The 17,766-nt window shown below is 38.9% G+C and overlaps 1 protein-coding gene and 1 long non-coding RNA gene across 4 annotated transcripts in view; one reads left to right on the top strand and one right to left on the bottom strand.

Moving 5' to 3' along the window:
* Window positions 1-3,621: 3,621 nt before the first annotated feature.
* On the top strand, window positions 3,622-11,762 carry LOC125165250 (uncharacterized). The gene is made up of 5 exons (XR_007152039.1): window positions 3,622-3,748; window positions 5,391-5,486; window positions 6,118-6,202; window positions 9,987-10,089; window positions 11,626-11,762. It is a non-coding gene; the product is annotated as an uncharacterized LOC125165250 (long non-coding RNA).
* Window positions 11,763-12,276: 514 nt separating this feature from the next.
* PHACTR2 (phosphatase and actin regulator 2) overlaps window positions 12,277-17,766 on the bottom strand; it is a 132,123-nt gene continuing 126,633 nt past the window's right edge. For all 3 annotated transcript variants that reach the window (XM_047857872.1, XM_047857874.1, XM_047857877.1), the window contains one exon: window positions 12,277-16,719. In XM_047857872.1, coding sequence (XP_047713828.1) covers window positions 16,704-16,719 — 16 coding nt within the window. In that variant the 3' untranslated portion in view covers window positions 12,277-16,703. The remainder of the gene's footprint in view (window positions 16,720-17,766) is intronic.

Raw genomic sequence — 17,766 nt, 5'->3', positions numbered from 1 at the left:
GGTGAGGCGCGAAAGAGGGGTTGCTGTTTCTAGAGGAACTTGCTTTTGTAGCGCCCTCTACCGAGAATAGAGGCAGGCAACGTATCTAGCATCCCCATTGACCGTTGTATTCCTGGCCTATTCTCACCCATAACACACACGCGCACACACACACACACACACACACAGAAGGAAGGTGGCTACCCTCCCAGGTCACACACACACACACACACACACACACACACACACTCACACACACACAAAAGGAAGGTGGCCACCCGCCGGGTCACCGAGGTTTCAGGTTCCATCTCCTCTGGGCCAGCGCGGAGTTGGTTGCCTTAGCAACGGAGGATCAGGGCCTTGCTATTCTAGGCTGCACCATGCTTAATCAGGTCTTTGTTCAAACATCCGGTGCACAAACCCCCGAATTCTGTTGTAAGTAGAGGCATTTGAACTAAATAAATATGTCTGGAATCTCTGGTGTTTGCATACCTTATCTTATAAGAAGGAAACTAATGTTTATTTTCTTCCAAGTCGTTCCTCAAATGTTTTAACGTGGTTTAAGCAAATAGGCTATAATCACACCTTCTTAGGAAGATTTCAGGCAGGTGCCCGCGCGCGCTTCCAGCTTTTCCTGGGAAAAAGAAAGTGTTAATGCAGTCATCGTCTTATCAGCAAATCTTTCCTCAAATATGTGTTTCCCTTTTCCAATACCTGGCGTCTTTACAATGTCTGAGTTATCTTGAATTGTGTCTCTCTGTCTTCCTATTACTATTACAAATGTTTATGGAATATTACTCTTTTATTACAATATAAATTATAGAAATAATTTAGATTAGGACCACAGAACTTGTCTTTGAATAATCCTTTGTAACAGATAGAATACCTAACACTTGTATGTGCCAGATGTTTGATATAGTTAAGCTCCATGTGCTGTTTTCATCTGTTTTATTTACTACTGTGCCTGTCTCTTCTCAGGGCCTAGAATAGTGCCTGGCACATATACTCAATAAGTAATCTGTTTAAATGAATTAATATGCTGGCACTTTGCCTCAACTATCTCATATCTTCCTTACCAAACACTTTGAGAGGCACTATCATTTTCATCATCTTACAAATACTAAAACTGAGGCACAGGAAATGTCCTACAGGTAGTAAATGGCAGAGTGGGAATTTAAACCTGAGTCTGACTAGACCTGACCACTTAACCATAACTGGCTGGTTTTTAAATTTTTGAGTAATATTCTGTTATTGTATACATTTACTGATGTAGTAATACACTAGACACACTGTGCCGCTCACTTTGTATTCATTATGTCATTTAATTCCCTTGATAAATCTGTAGTTAGATGACACTTAGCCAATCTTATAAAGCCTGAAGTTCAGAGCACTGAAGTGATTTGCCTAAAGTCACACAATAAATGGAAAAGTTAGATGCGTAGCCCATCTGGTCAAGAAGGCCACACCCTTAACCATGTGCTACATTACCACCATAAAGCAGGCAGCCAGCAAATTCTGTCCATTCTACTTTTTAAATAGCCAAAGATATCACCTCATTACCCCTCTTATCAAATTTATCATTTTTAGTACTCTAATCTGATCATGTCATTTTCCTGTGCAAAACCTTTCAATGTCTATGCCCTGGCCTCAGGATAAAGTCCAAACTCTTGCATAGCAGCTGAGAGTTTCTATCATCTGGCCTCTACCCCTCAATTTAGTGTTGTGTCTCCTATTCCCCACACATCACTCTATGACTCAGCCCTGTCAAACTGTTTGCAGTTCCCAAATGTACCTAAAACAGATGGACTTTCTTGTGCCCATCTGAAAATTTCTTTCTCTCGCCTTCCTGTTCAGGTGTTAGCTTGGCCATTTCTGCCCCTAGGAAACTTACACTCTTCAAAACTAGGGCCCACCCTAAATGTTTTCACTGTACCCTGTGACTACTCAGTTACGCCAAATTATAAACCCGTACCATTCTCAAATGTCTTTAGACTCAAGTTGCAGAAACCCACTTGAGGGCAAGGATTTTTGTCTTACCTAATTTACTTCCCCCAGGGCATATAGCATAGTAAGGACTCAATAAGAATTGGACTGTTTAAAGCACTTTACATATATTTACTCTTTAAATTCTTAAGGAAGGTTTTAAGAGATATACTATCATTATTCTCTTGTTATATACAGATTAAAGATTGAGGAACATAAAGTTAAGTGGACTTTGGCCCAAGAGCACAGAACCCTACATGATGAAGCCAGACTGTGAATTCAGGTGTAGCCGGAGAATTGCACCCTTAACCATTACAATATACCCATTTCAAAAAGTCGACACATATGGTGAGCTTGCTTGCATTAGAGTTATACTATATATGTGTAAGCTCATTTAATATTTGTTTAATACAGTATCTAGAACAATGCATTCATTAAAGTAGTATATATATACAAAACCTTGGCTTGTCTTAACACAGAAAAAAATTTCCTATCACTAATAAATAACCACCTAGTCTCTTATTAGTATGCTCTACTAAATGGCATCCATTTCAAAATAATTAAACAGAATTTTATTTAAAAAAATTTTTTTTAAATGTTTATTTTCGAAAGAGAGAGGGAGCACAAGTAGGAGAGGGGCAGAGAGAATGGGAGACACAGAAACCAAAGCAGGCTCCAGGCTCTGAGGTGTCAGCACGGAGCCTGACATGGGGCTCGAACTCACAAACCATGAGATCATGACCTGAGCTCAAGTTGGATGCTTAACCGACTGAGCCACCCAGGCACCCCAACAGAATTTTAATTAACTTAATTCTAATTTCTGGTTTAGTCTAGGCTTTGAAAAATTTTGTATTTTCTATGAGAAATGAACTTTCCCATTGAACCGTTTTTACCGTCTTAACACCATTTATATCACACTTAGCAGTGGTTCTCCGTCAGTATTGCCCAAAGACCCCCAGCACCGGGAAACCAACGCACATAAAAAGTGGAGAAAACTTGCTTGAATACAGCAAACTAACTAGACAGTGATGCAGTGACTTTAGGAGTTATAAATTACGTGCTTGACAATATTAATAGAGCTAATGGAGATAGTTAATATATAAAAAGGGAAAGAGCATCAAGATGATGTACCAGAATGTCCACAGTAGCACTGTTTTTATTAGACAATAATAACGCAACTAAAATTCCACTAGTAAGGGATGAATTGAAAAAATTAATAACCATAATCTCTTATGAAGCTGTTCTAAGAAAGAGGATGTGGACACTTATTCAGTCAGAAAAAAAGCGGGTGTAGAACGCCATGAAATAAAAAGCAGGTTGTAGAACACTATGCAAATGGCATTTATTGTTGTTAAAAATTATAAATAGAAAACATTTTACACAGAAATATCATAGTGCGTGAGAGACTAAGAGAAAAATTACCAGGTGTACTCACAACTGCAAAGAAAAGACCTCCCCCCCCTCCCCCGCCATTCCTGAAACCAGCCAGGGCGTGCCGGTTGTAGTCTGACTTAAAGGCGGGAACCAATCAAGTTCTGCTGAATGGTTTGAAATAAAGGCAGGAACCAATCAAGTTCTGCTGAGCGTTCAAATTTAAATGTCAACCAACAACAGCTCTGTAACCTCTAAAAAAAAATCCCTAACTTGTTTGTGCCTGTCTATAAAAGAAGCTGTAAGATCCTTGCTCGGGGCCTCTTAGCGTCACCGGCAACGAGTGCGCAGGGGACCAGGTTTGAACCTGCAATAAAGGACCCTTGCCGCTTGGCTTTGACTCTGGACTCTGGTGGTTTGTTCTGGGGGGGGGGGGGGGGGGGGGGGTTGGGAGGTGTCTCTCGAATCGGGGCATATCAGTGCAAGCACTGAGAACTATCTGGTTGACTATGTACCAAACTCGCCATAGCGATTTTCCATCAGGAGCTGGGATTACAGGAACGTTAGAGGTCTATTTGACATACTTTTTCATTGTTTATAACCGTAAACAATGGAAAAAGACACAATAGTTTACATTGTTTTATGTATTTTATTGTTTATATATTTACAGTGAAGATTTGAAGTATTATGTTTGGTATCTAAAAAAAGTAAAGATAGTTAAAAACCAAAGTGGGGCACCTGGCTGGCTCAGCAGATAGAACATGTGACTCTTGATCTCTGGGTTGTGAGTTGGAGTCCCACGGTGGATATAGAGATCATTTAAAAATAAAATCTCTAAGGGGCGCTTGGGTGGCTCAATCAAACAGTCTGACTCTTGATTTTGGCTCAGGTCATGATCTCACAGGTCGTAGGATCGAGCCCCGTGTTGGGCTCCATGCTGACGGCCAAAGCCTGCTTGGGATTCTCTCTTTCTCTGTCAAAAATACATAGGGGTGCCTGGGTGGTTCAGTCAGTTGGGCATCCGACTTCGGCTCAGGTCATGATTTCACAATTTGTGAGTTTAACCCCCATGCTGGGCTCTGTGCTGACAGCTCAGACCCTGGAGCCTGCTTCAGATTCTGTGTCTCCCTCTCTCTCTGACCCTGCCCTGCTTGTGCTCTGTCTCTCTCTCAAAAATAAATAATAAACATTAAAAGAATAAACAAACATTAAAAAACAATCTTAAAAAAAAAACCAAAATGAGGTTAAATACTAGTATAATCTTGTCCAATAAACGTTGTTAAAGAATAATTTTTTAATGGTAAACCCATGACTCTCATACATATGCATAAAGTGAGGGCACCTTTGTGGCTCAGTCGGTTGAGCGTCCAACTTCGGCTCAGGTTATGATCTCACGGTTCATGGGTTCAGGTCCTGCGTCGGGCTCTGTGCTGACAGCTCAGAGCCTGGAGCCTGCTTCACATTCTGTGTGTCTCTCTCTTTTTGACCCTCTCATACTCTTGTCTCTCTCTCAAAAATAAATATTAAAAAAATATATGCATAAAGTGAGCACATGTAAAGATTTTATTTAACAAATTTTTAATGAGGGAAACAGAAGATGTTACAATTAGTTCAGAGGATAATTCAGAAAAACGTTTAAAGAGCAGGAATACTGAGAAGAATGTGCAAATGGAGACAAAACTGGCTTCTTTCCCAGTGACCTAGGGAAGACAGTTGAACTTCCACTGGGCAGAATTCATGTATGTGTCTGGAGCCAAGAATTATTCCACATTACTGTCAGCTTTCTACAACTTACAAAGTTGCGAAATAGCTCAAAGGCAAGGATAGGCGCAAAGTCCTCACAAAACCAGAAATGGAAGTGTGTGCTGCTCTGGAAATGCATCATTTTCCAGTGAAGCACAAATTAAATGACAGCTATAGTATGCTTGGTATACTCGCTGAAATTAGACTCTGGTTTGTTTCACTTTTATTGTGTAACTTGGGGTGGCGAGTGGGCTTCTGTTTTCTCACCTGAATGTAAAACGGGAAGGATAATATTATTAATACTTACCTTATAGGAATCGTTATTGGATTAAATGAGAAAACACGTTTTCTGGAGCCTGTGCCTGGCCTGTGCTCAGCACTCAGCGAAGGTTAGCATTGTCCTCTTCCAGGTTAGTGTAAGTTACTCACCTAACTTCATGATAGCCTCAGGATGGCCGTGTGCTGAAATCAGGGCCCCCAGCACCTGGGATTTGTCCGGGAACATGTGCTTTGCTTCAAATCGGATTCACATCATGGGAATCTCCCAGCTTGCCTTTTAACCCAACTTGTCAGCTTCCTTCGGTCCTAATCCTTTTGATTTCTCTCAAATCCCAGTACCTTTCAGGTCCTTTATATTACATACTTAGATTTTTTTGCTAGCTTGTAGTCCCCAGCAATTGTATATTTTTAAAAATCCTTTTTAACAGCACAAACTCATAATATTTCTTGGCTTTGTGTTTACTGACTCCTGTTCCTTGAGTTGAAAGTACATACATTTCACTGGTGAATACACTTTGGAAATACTAATCCATTTTTTTTTTTTTTTTTTACTGTGCCTTTCTAATTATAACATGAATTTTGAGTTTTCTTTGGTATGATTCAGTTATGCTCATTCTAGCTTTGGGCTATTAAAAGCTCACAAATCATTAGTCTCCTTTAAGTGCCAATGACACTATTGAGACAGGTGACAAACTTTGAAAAAATATGGGGTAATTACATTATCCATGAGTTCAACTTATGAATTTAACTGTATGTTTTCAGCAAATGAGAAAGAAATAAGATTACCATCATTACTACTGAGTGATTCTCCCTGCCTTCCATCAATGAACTCATACTGGGAATGTGGGTGAGACACTGACCACTATTTCCTCGATTACTATATTCTCTGTGCTTATGGTATGAGCATCTCATTGTGCTGAGTGTAATTCTTATGCTTAAAGGTAAGGTTGGTTTGTTTTTTTCAGGTAAGGTTTGCTTGTTTTTTCTTTTTCTTTCTTTCTTTTTTTTTTTTTTTAACACAAGATAGTACTTAAATGTAAACTAACTTCCTCATCTGTGGCTGAATTACAGAACCAGCCACGTATTTCACTGTTGAAGTAAAAATAGGCTGTGTGAACCTATTGAAATATATGTACGTTCATTGTATTTGAGGAAATATATTTTCAAATATAATTTGCTTTACAACTTAACCCTCTACATAAAACACTACTCCATTTTACTTAAAATTAAGCTAACCAGTAAAACCCAGTTAAAATTAAAAATACATATATTCTCCAAAGCACTCAGATGATGTGTAAATGAAATGACTTTATGGTCTTGGAAACAAAGTCTGGTGAAGAAAAAATAGTTCATTGAATTTCATTGTGCTAATTTATTTAGTCTTCAGCTACATTATCTTTAGGGAGGCGTATTCATTTCCAGAGTTTCTGTTACATGTGCTAATATTCCCAACTTCCTCTATGTAGGCCAGACCTTCTTCCTGACCTTTAGACTCATATATCCACTTGAATACTTACATCTACCCATGTGCGGATGTCTCAACAGGCAGACAATCCAAATTGAATTTCACGTCCAAATTAAATGCCTCACCTCTCCATACCTCCTCCACTCTCCTGGCCTGGCTCTCTGTCCCCACACGCCCCACTCACACAACTTTACCTTTGCTGCCTTCTATTTCAGCACATGGCATCACCACCATCCACCAAGTTGCCCAAGCGGAAAACATAGGTAGAGTCTTTACTTTTCCATATCCCTCATTTACCACAGGCAACAATCACTTTTACCCTTCAGCTGTCCCTTGAATTTATGTCTCTCTCTTCATTCCCTTAGTTAAAACCTTGGTTGAGGGGCGCTTGGGTGGCGCAGTCGGTTAAGCATCCGACTTCAGCCAGGTCACGATCTCGCAGTCCGTGAGTTTGAGCCCCGCGTCGGGCTCTGGGCTGATGGCTCAGAGCCTGGAGCCTGTTTCCGATTCTGTGTCTCCCTCTCTCTGTGCCCCTCCCCTGTTCATGCTCTGTCTCTGTCCCAAAAATAAATAAACGTTGAAAAAAAAAATGTATAAAAAAAAAAATTAAAAAAAAAAAACCCTTGGTTGAGGCCACCATAATCTTCCAGTCAGATTATGGCAATAGTAATGGTCTTCATGCTTCCAACATTGCTTCCTCCAGTCCAGTCTTGTCATTATAGCTCAGGGCAAATCTGAGGATGTTGCCCCTGAGCTTAAAATTCTTCGTCTTAAGAATAAATTTCAAACTCTTTTAGAAAGGTTAGAAGGACCTTCAAAATTTAGCCATTGTTAAGCTCTTTAGTCTTCCATCCCTTTATTTTTGAGAGAGAGAAACAGACAGAGTATGAGGGGCAGAGAGAGAGGGAGACACAGAATCCAAAGCAGGCTCCAGGCTCCGAGCTGTCAGCACAGAGCCCAACACAGGGATCAAACCCATGAACCGTGAGATCATCACCAGAGCCAGAAGTCAGATGCTTAACAGACTGAGCCACCCAGGAGCCCCTGGTGTTGAACACTTTAAAGAAACTACAACGCAATAGCTGGAGAAGACATTTGAGCCCTTCCTAGAAGGATGGGTGGATGTTAATAAACAGGAGACAATTCTAGCTCGAGGGAATGGCAATTAAGCAAAGTTGTGATGTTGGAAGAATGCATGATGTATTTATTTGGAAAACAACGAGTTTCACTCACTTAGGCCCGAGTGAGGAATAAAAGAATAATCTGGAACTGTGGTCTATGGTGAAACCACAGAAGATGTTGAGGGCTAGCTTGAAGCACCTGGGAGGTATTCAGTAGGCAGAGGGGACTCACTGGAAAGTTCTAAGAAGGAATTATATGAGGCCTATCCTTTAGGAAGAATAATGTGGTAGCAGGATTAAGAACGGATTGGCTGGGGAAGACTCAGGCAAAGACCAAGATTTCAGAGGTAATCAAGGGGCTGAACGTAAAGAGGTAACATTTAAATTGACAATGGAGAAGATGACTTATAACTTAAGGTTGAGCTGCTGAGTATGCCTACTTGATAATTAGGGGCAAATTCTTCCAAATGTTGAGTGCTTCCTATTTCAGAGTGACCTGGGCCAGCTGAGGTCAAAAGTCCATCCAGGAACAAATCCTTGAGTTAACAAGCATTGATTTTTTTTTTTTTCAACGTTTATTTATTTTTGGGACAGAGAGAGACAGAGCATGAACGGGGGAGGGGCAGAGAGAGAGGGAGACACAGAATCGGAAACAGGCTCCAGGCTCTGAGCCATCAGCCCCAGAGCCTGACGCGGGGCTTGAACTCCCGGACCGCGAGATCGTGACCTGGCTGAAGTCGGATGCTTAACTGACTGCGCCACCCAGGCGCCCCTTGAGTTAACAAGCATTGAAATGCAAGTTCTCTCCACCTTAGGATATTTTTCTAATTGTGAAAAGTTATCTACAGCTTTTCTCCTTAAAACCCTAGAAATGGTACCTGTTTTTGGCAAAAGAGCAAAAAAGCCTTCACACAAATTTTAGGTTCTTAGCCTTTCTCTAGAGTTTCATGTGTTCTACTCTTAGTGACCACCTGTTAAAGGGCAGAGTTCAAAAGCCATAAAATGAGCAAGGACTTGGCTTCCATGTGGACAGCAGCATAGTGACAGCCACTCCATACAGATATCTGAGTTGGAGTCTAGCAAAGAGACAATCACAATAAATCTGATGCCATCACGGTGTTATGTAAAATGAAAAAAAAATTATCTATTTCTTACCACTACTGGGTTTTAGAAATTAATGCTTCAATGTAGACCCTAGTTTAGTGTGAGCAAAAATGGGAAGTACTTGTTGAACTATTATACTTACCTTGGGGATGTATAGCTAAGTTTTAATAGCATACTTAGGGACAGTTTTTCAAACCTACTTTACAAATTTTTAGTCCCAGGGCGCCTGGGTGGCTCAGTCGGTTGAGCATCCGACTTCAGCTCAGGTCATGATCTTACAGTTCGCAAGTTCAAGCCCTGTATTGGGCTCTGTGCTGACAGCTCAGAGCCTGGAGCCTGCTTTGGATTCTGTGTCTCCCTCTCTCTGTGACCCTTCCTCACTCATGGCTGTCTCTCTCAAAAATAAACATTAAAAAAAAAATTTAAAGAATCTTTTTAGTCCCAGTCTTCTCTTATATATCTTCTATCTAGGATAATGATACACAAATTGCTTGTCAACTTTCCTCTCATACCTTTGCCCTTATCCCAGAGTTGAGGGAGGCTAAGTTACAATTTGTAACCACTGTTGAAAAAGTGATAAATATATTCCAATTCCTTTTTTGGCCAAAATATGCTGCCAACCTCTCTTTGCTTATAATACATTAAATAGTAAGCATAATGAGGAAGTTTGTTTATTTTCTGTATTATAAACTCTAAAGGGACTAGCTTTTATTTTTACACAGTATAATGTCAATAAAAACATCAACATCAAATATCCTCAGATATAAAAAAAAAAGCAAGTTTTAAAAATATACTGTAAGTTGCTGTTTCGCGCAGTAATTCTTAGACAGATATTTTAAATAAAAAGTACAAATCACGAGACCTTACATACAGAAATCTTTGAATTAGGTGCAGTTGGAATAATAAACAATTAGAAGAACTATCTTATTCTTGCTTTACAGGGGAGAACTCAGTGAGCTTTTAATTAAAAAATACCGAGCACTATCTCAATACAATAGAATTGGAAGAAACTAAAGTTGGGGATTTCCCAATGATTTTATTGAGGTAACTTTTCCCAATTTTATACATATATGCATTTATATATACTTAAGAAAGCTAAACAATGTTCTAAGGCACTTGGAATTGTGCACAGCAAAGTATCCTATAATATTATACAACTAAGTAGAGCATAATTTTGCTTTTTAAATAACACAAACACCAGTAAGGAATAAAAAAAGATAATACATAGTCTGTCTTTCAGGTTGCAATAGTGGAATACATATACATATCTGTGTATACTTGGAGGTATTTCTACCCACATACTATAATACAGTACAGATCAAGAACAACAACAACAAAAAGAGAAACTGTCATGTTAATCAGTGTATAGTTCCAGTTATTTACAACTCACAGATATTGTACCTGTGTCATATGTAGAATTAGATCACTCACTGGAAATCAGGAATCATTCAGTCAGTCTGATAATGATCACAGCTTACCACTCTTAACCACTTAAACCAAAGCTTGAAATAACAAAAGAATGCATATAGTGCTTTATTTGAAGGTCACTATTAACACAGAAAAAAATGACAGGTTAGGTTTTTGCTAGGTACTACATCTGGTGAAACTGGTGCAGAATGTTTGGAACACTGGCACATTTCTAAGCCACAGAAGAAATATTAAAAAAAATAAAAATAAAAATTAGTGCCTATATTTTAAGTAATGAAAGTGGTTTGACCCTAGATTTATTCGGATTGTTTTCAAATGCTAGTTAGCACTGCAATGGTGACATCTCTTTGTGAAGGCTCTCGAAGCAATGTAATGATACAGTCAAACTATAATAAAAGCATCCAGTAAGGGAAAGTCCCCTAAATTGGCAAGTGGCACAAATATTATTGGCATTTTAATATATCATGAAGTTGACCTGAGGGTGCAGTGGCATTCTGCCTCATTTACTCCCTTTAATTTATTCTTAAAAAGAAAAAAAAAATACTGGTATTTAACAAGCTAAGAATTCTTAAGCACCATCTAAATCTTCACAATATAATCACCTTTATCGACTCTGAGTTGCTCTGTCTCGAAAAAGATTATTTAGAAACTTTAATATTTAAAAAAATTTTAGTGGCTAAATTATTCCATTCTATAAGCCACCATTCATGCATATTATTTCAGGACATATTTACTACTCAGTTTTGGTGATAAAAAGTGACAGAGAATAAGTATGTTTATGTATCGTTCGCATAGTTTACTAATGTTTCACCTAGGTAAAATTCATCTTGTTTTGTGTATGACCATCATCGAAGTAGGAACAATACATATGCCATCCAGTTAATCCACGCTTCCTTCATACTTCAGAATTTTAGTAAAATTGAACTGCATGACTATATTTATACAGGGAGAATTCAAGCATTCGCATGTAGATTAAATGCTCTTTTAAGAGGGGAAAGAGGTGACTACTTTGTAACTCAAGGGATGTACCTTACCAGGTGAAATCTACCGGTGATTTTCATGGACCACAGGCTTTGTTTATGTGGATTGTTAGTTGTGTATTAAGCCGTACAATTCAATCCTCATGACACTGACAAAGATTGTGATCAACAGTGTAGTTCTGAAGTGAAACTGTGAGACCAAAACCGAGAAGAAACTTTGCTTCATCTGAAATTTCTCCTGAACAGAAGAGGGACCTGCCAAGTGACTATGCCCGCTCGAACTGCCAAGGCTGCCAGACAACCTCCTCCCTGAAGAACTGGCAAACTAAAGCTTCCCTGGAGCAGAAGCCTTGAAAAATAAAAGGGAAGGAAACTGTTCAGGGCCCAAAGTAATACAAGGCAGTCAGGACGATATTTGGAAATAGGTAGTTTCCCTGTGTGTCCTCAAACCACACTAGACAGGGGTATTCACGGGAGGTGGTACGGCCTTAGGAGGGCATTTGAACACTGGGGAGGGCTTCTGACTTTTGGTTTTACAGTGACTGGGGCATGCTACTGGCATTTAGTTAGCAGGGGCTTAGGATACTAAATGTCTTGCAACGTGGGGAACATTTCTGTAAACAAAGAATTGCCCAGCTCCAAATGTCAAAGGCACCCTCACTGAGAAACACTGATCAACAGTGCTCTGCACATAGGGGCACCTTGCACGAGCAACGTGACAAGCTGGATGACATTTTTTGTGCGGTAAATCCTAGCATTGCTAAAAATGACCCTCGCCGGTAGGGTTGGTTTTTGGTGAGAATAGCTGCCACAGGATTCTCTTTTTTATTTTATTTTATTTTATTTTATTTTATTTTATGCCAGAAATCTTGCAGAATGTATATGAGATTTGTTAATTTGAAATGACCTTATGAGATATGCTTCCATTGGTTTCTAGAAATGTGATGGTGGTTCCCATTTTCATATAAAGCTAATGCTTAATTATTACCGAAAGTAAAAGGAAAGTGAAAGTGAGAATGGTTTGGGAGTATTCTACCTTTGTCCTCACCAGCCTTTGGTCACTGCCAAGCTCTTGGAAATCTGAATTTGAACTACCTAAAGATAAGTTTTCTCTCAGAAAAATGGTCCTATTAATTTGATGATGACTTTTGCCATGGCATTCCCCTCTAGGACATATTTCAGTTCCAGAAGTTCATTCTGCTTTGCCAAGCAAAACAGTGTGATACATCCTGCCAATAAGAAGACAGCAAATACTCAATAGTGGAACATAACCCATTTCAAGAGGCCAAGGGACAACTCTGCAAATAAATTGCATCCTAGTGGCTCCTTACTGCTCACAACATACTCCAATGACGTGAAGAAATTAATTCCTGTCACAAATTATATACTTTCACTAGTAAGGTTAGGGGTAATAATATGGCTGGAATTTAGAAATGCTTCAGCTACCATATTGATGAAAATGACATAATTGTATATTTCTTCCATCTCACCCAGTTTTGAGGAAGGCTTCTAACTATGTTTAATGTGCTGCTGGGACCACTTAAAGAATAATAAACTGAAGAAATTTTTGAGCAAGAAAGGAGGAATAGAGCATTTTCACTCTTTTTTTTTTTTTTTTTTTGCATTTTCACTCTTTAAATGTGCACCTACAACTATGTGGTAGGCAAAGTTGTCTTCTATTGCGAATATGGTATCATTTTTGCAAGCTGTGTCTGACTATTGAGTATAAACACAACGCCTGTTACGTGTTAAAACGTGGTACGTATCAGGATACGCAGCGTTAATGCAGACTGTTTTCTCTTTTAAGTGTAAGCTACTGTATGTTTTCAAAGTACCAATGCAGCACTGAATTAACTGCAGGGTGTGAAACCCAAATTACAGGTTTTAAGAAATTATCCCTTATTTTCAATATTTGATGACTTTCAAGGGTGCATTCAATTCCTTTACTGTCTTAAATAGATTTCCACTTACATTTCAGAAGTTTCTAACAGAAATATATTTACTAACGTTAGAGAAAGGTAAGTGACTACAATCATTATGCTAATAAAGGAGATGAAAGTGAAACCAGAAAGTCTGCTTTTCTGGGTAAATCAGAGAAGATGGATGAGTTTGCTTTTTCTTCCACTTAGAACAGCTATTCAGATACCCAAAATGGTCCTCTGAATATTATAGATTTAGTTTAAATAATTTAAGGAATTAACATAAATCATATCAAACATAAAAAATGCAAGACATTTCACATACACAGGGAATTATCAGGCAGGGCTGCTTTAAATTCACGCTGATCACCAGGGGACTAATTTTGTCAGACCATGGAGAAGCTGATAAAGCCCATGGCGTCTTCTCACAACCTTAATGGTAATGCTCTTTTGCTTGATTTTTCAAAAGACCGAGATGGCCCCTTTGTGTTTTATGGTCTGTCTTGTTCTTTCCTGCCTGGGATCTTCCTGGATATGGGTTTGTTTGCTTCCCTAATCATATCTTGGGGACTCAGGAAAACTCATTTCCTCTATGTCAGCCTAATGTCTCACGTTAAGTAGGGAACAGCCTGGTTTGTGTTACAACAGCCCGATTCGTGCACATACTTATTTTCTTCATAGAATTGCAGCTTATTGGTTGGACAGCAGAAGTGCTGGCATTGGGCATAGGGTGGTCCACAACTTTGCATTCTTTTGGGTCTTCCAGACAAGAGGCCTCTGGATGGGCTGCCAGGTGAATATGCAGTGTTTCCGTCTCCTCAAATTAGCTATTAATATAGAACCTTATTCTGCAAAATACAGGTTAGCTCATAACCCTTCGATTGTTTCCACAGCTTTTTATTTAAAGAATCATTCTCATGACATAATTGGTGGCTCTTAAATATTAGACTAGCGGTGCTAGTATTTTTGGCTTTTTCATTTCTCTCTAACTTGTTAACTTTTCTCTAAATGTGTCAATTGGTATGAAGAAAAAGTATGAGTAGTTCATAAATCTGACCTATCGTACCAGCGAGACAGTATACTGAAGGACCAGAGTGTCATTTTTGAACTGGGTGCATCTCATTGTAGATTATTTAAAACTGCATCACAGGCACCACGAATGGGGAAAAAATTGTTCCTTTTATCAACCAAATAGAGACTTGCCATGACCTGTATCTCGAGTGCCGAAACAGTGATAAATGTCTTATATTTAGCATTTTTTGGAGGCCTTGTGACTAGAAATTAAGGTAATATTTAAAGATTAGAAAATTAAAATAACATTACATTCCTTGGACTTTTTCCCAAGACACAAAAGTGATCATCTCATAATATTATAAGGAAAGGGAGGACTTGGGCAAGAATCAGCACTAACTTAATGCCCATGGCTGGATCGAAGCACCGTGACATGGGCAAACCTTTCAGCCAGAAAGAAAAAACACTTGGGCATGCAGAATTTTTTTTTTTCTTCAAAAGCAAAAGTTCACCTTGCACTAGTACTAAAATGACAACAGTGAAGAATCTGGGTTTTTTAGTGCACACAGCTGAGTGCAGCAAGAAGTGCAACTTCTTTTCTTGGTTATAAAATGGTCCCAGCTTTTTGTAACAGGCCAACTGGGGCTAAAAGTTTTTATTTGTAAGCAAAATCATTCACTTTCAAGTGGTTCTGTAAAATACAAATGAACGACAGGATCCAAACTTATCCCCCAGATTAAATGTTTGCTATTTTGGTTGAAATTGCAAATTACAGTCTTCCATATTATGAACCAGAAACATTTCAGAAAATTTTAGCCTGAGCGCTGAGAATAAAATGTCTACCATGTCCTGTCTTGTTATTATATGTCTCATGTGTTTTTAATACAAGGAGCACAAAACAATCATGAAAGAACAATTGAATGCAAGGGGTATTTACATCTGATCATATGTGTTTGGGACAGAAGCCATGCTGTGCCTGGGACTCCATGAAAAACGGCAAGGTGGCAATTGAGGGTGTCTCAATACTGAGTGTAGACTCCCAGAGAAACCTTCCATGACTTCCAAACTTTAAGCTCACTGATTCTTTTGCACTGAAAGTCAATGCTATATTTACGGATGTAATCTGCAGACTCTCAAAATATAAAATGAGGTCCTCCTCACTTGCCACTTCGCGGAAATTCCCTGTGTTCTTTTAAGCCTTTGGATGAGTATTTTTTTGATCCATGTACTTAATTTTTTTAATAGCAGCAATCCAACTTAATGCAGCCTTGAAAATGAGTAGTCCTTTCCATGCCCACTCAGACCTAACTGCTGGCAGAACACTTGCATTTAAGTTTTAACTTTGGATTCAGATTTTTTTTTTTTTGAAAAAGGTGTTGTGATTGTCAATATTATCTTCCTTAGATCAAGCATGGTTGCTTTGACTTTGAAGATAATCAAGCTAGGGAAAGACCAAAAGATTTATTTCTAGAGCTTCCTACAGATTTATAGGGTCACATTCATCTGACTTTATTCCCAGTCCTGTTATCCTTGTAGAAGTCTGGTACATTAGATAAGGAGTATAAAAAAATAAAAAGTGTGTATATAGCTATGTTACTTGAAACATGCAACAAAATTTGGGCAGGCATGCTTGTTAAGAGTCAATAAACGTCTCTTGCATTTAAGAAAAAGATGCATGAAAACACTCAGACTTATTTCTGGCAATTGGATTCACTGGCACAACATAAAATAATGGTACTATACTGCACCAACATAACGGTGAAACGGGAAGATTCTTCTAGGATCCGGTCTTTAAGGAATCCACATTGGGTGATTAGATTCCAAAATCCCTTAATAAGTTCTCAGCTACCAAAAGCCTACTTCAAAAATATTTATGCCTTGATTTTTTTTCTTTTCTTCATTAACATAATGAAATATTTCTCTTCTTTTCTGATTTTCAACCCCTACCCCTTTCCAGTGCCCAGCAATTCCAGTCCCCATTTCTCTTTAACCCACACTCTACAATTTGGCTTTCTGGTAACAGGGACCCAGCGATTGTCTTCTGCTCATCTTCCTTGATTAAAACTCCTGATGGAGAATAACTGGTATAACCATGGTGTTGCTTACCATCAATACACATGCTGGACAGCAGAGTCACTGCACCTGTCCCTTTGCTTGTTGGCCCTATCTGGGCTGTATAGGTGGGGAGCACTTTCCATACACTTCCTTCCCCAATTAAACAGAAACACACACATTCAAATCCCAGTGCAATATCAGGTTTTCAGGAAGAGAGGCTTCCCCCAAAGATGACCAGTCTATGTTTCCAGAGTCTCACACTTCTTTATGGACGGTGAAACCTGACAGAAGAAACAGAAACTCTGTGAGTCTATGGTATAGAAATACACTCTGCAGTTGGTAAACCGAATAAGGTACAACAATGTTTATATTAAAGGGAGCTCTAGACATCTCCCAACGAATTACTGTTATAAATTACTGGCATAACAGAATACTGTTACAAATGTTAGGCTGGAAAGCAGAGACAGCCCCTCTATAAAATTTTCTGGTTATATCATCAAGGATACAGAGCAATCAGTATACAAAACATCGCAAATCTTAAGCATCATGCTGTGAGCTGTACTGAGCTGAGTGGGATGTTTCATACAGGATTTGATTACACCTGGTTCTTAGTTATAGAAGGAAACCATCAACAAATAGTCACTGTTTCATTATCTTCAGCATCTCATCACCTCCCACTGAAGACACTAAATCTACTTTCTTACCCTGAATATCCGAATACCTGCCAGGCATTTCCATCTAAATGTTCCACTGAACATATCCACAACTATACAAATGGTCATTTCTTATAAATCTGCCCTGGCACGTTCCATCTTGTTAAACAATCTACCTTTTAAAAGATTGTTAGTCTAAGACCCTCAGATTTGCAACTCATTTCTCTTCTTCACCCTCCACATCCCATCAGTCACCGAGTCTTGCTTCGACTGACGGTCTTTGAGTCCATTAAAGTGTCCCCATCTTTTGCTAGTGCTGTTTTAATGGCATGCTAGCTAGCTAGTTAGCTGGTTTCACATTCTTCCATGTGAGTTCCTGAACCTCCTTGTGTTTTTGGAGCCCTGTGCTTTTGTGCACATGCTATGTTCTCTAATATCGCAATCCTCTCCCTTTGTTTCCCATCTATGTTTTCATATTCAAGATCAGAGTCAAAAGTCATCTTCTCTACAACATTTTATCCGATCTACCTCTTCAGCCCATTTCTGTGGTCCCACACAGAAAGTTTATGCAATTCTATTTAGTATTTCATTTGTCTTGTCTAATCTAATGTTCACTGGTCCTCATAAATGAGTCTTCTAATTCATTTTCCTGTCCCAGGCTCAGAGATGTGGAGA

This window comes from Prionailurus viverrinus, chromosome B2, assembly GCF_022837055.1.
Source record: "Prionailurus viverrinus isolate Anna chromosome B2, UM_Priviv_1.0, whole genome shotgun sequence".
Classification (NCBI taxonomy): Eukaryota; Metazoa; Chordata; class Mammalia; order Carnivora; family Felidae; genus Prionailurus; species Prionailurus viverrinus.
This window is presented reverse-complemented; position numbering and strand designations above follow the sequence as displayed.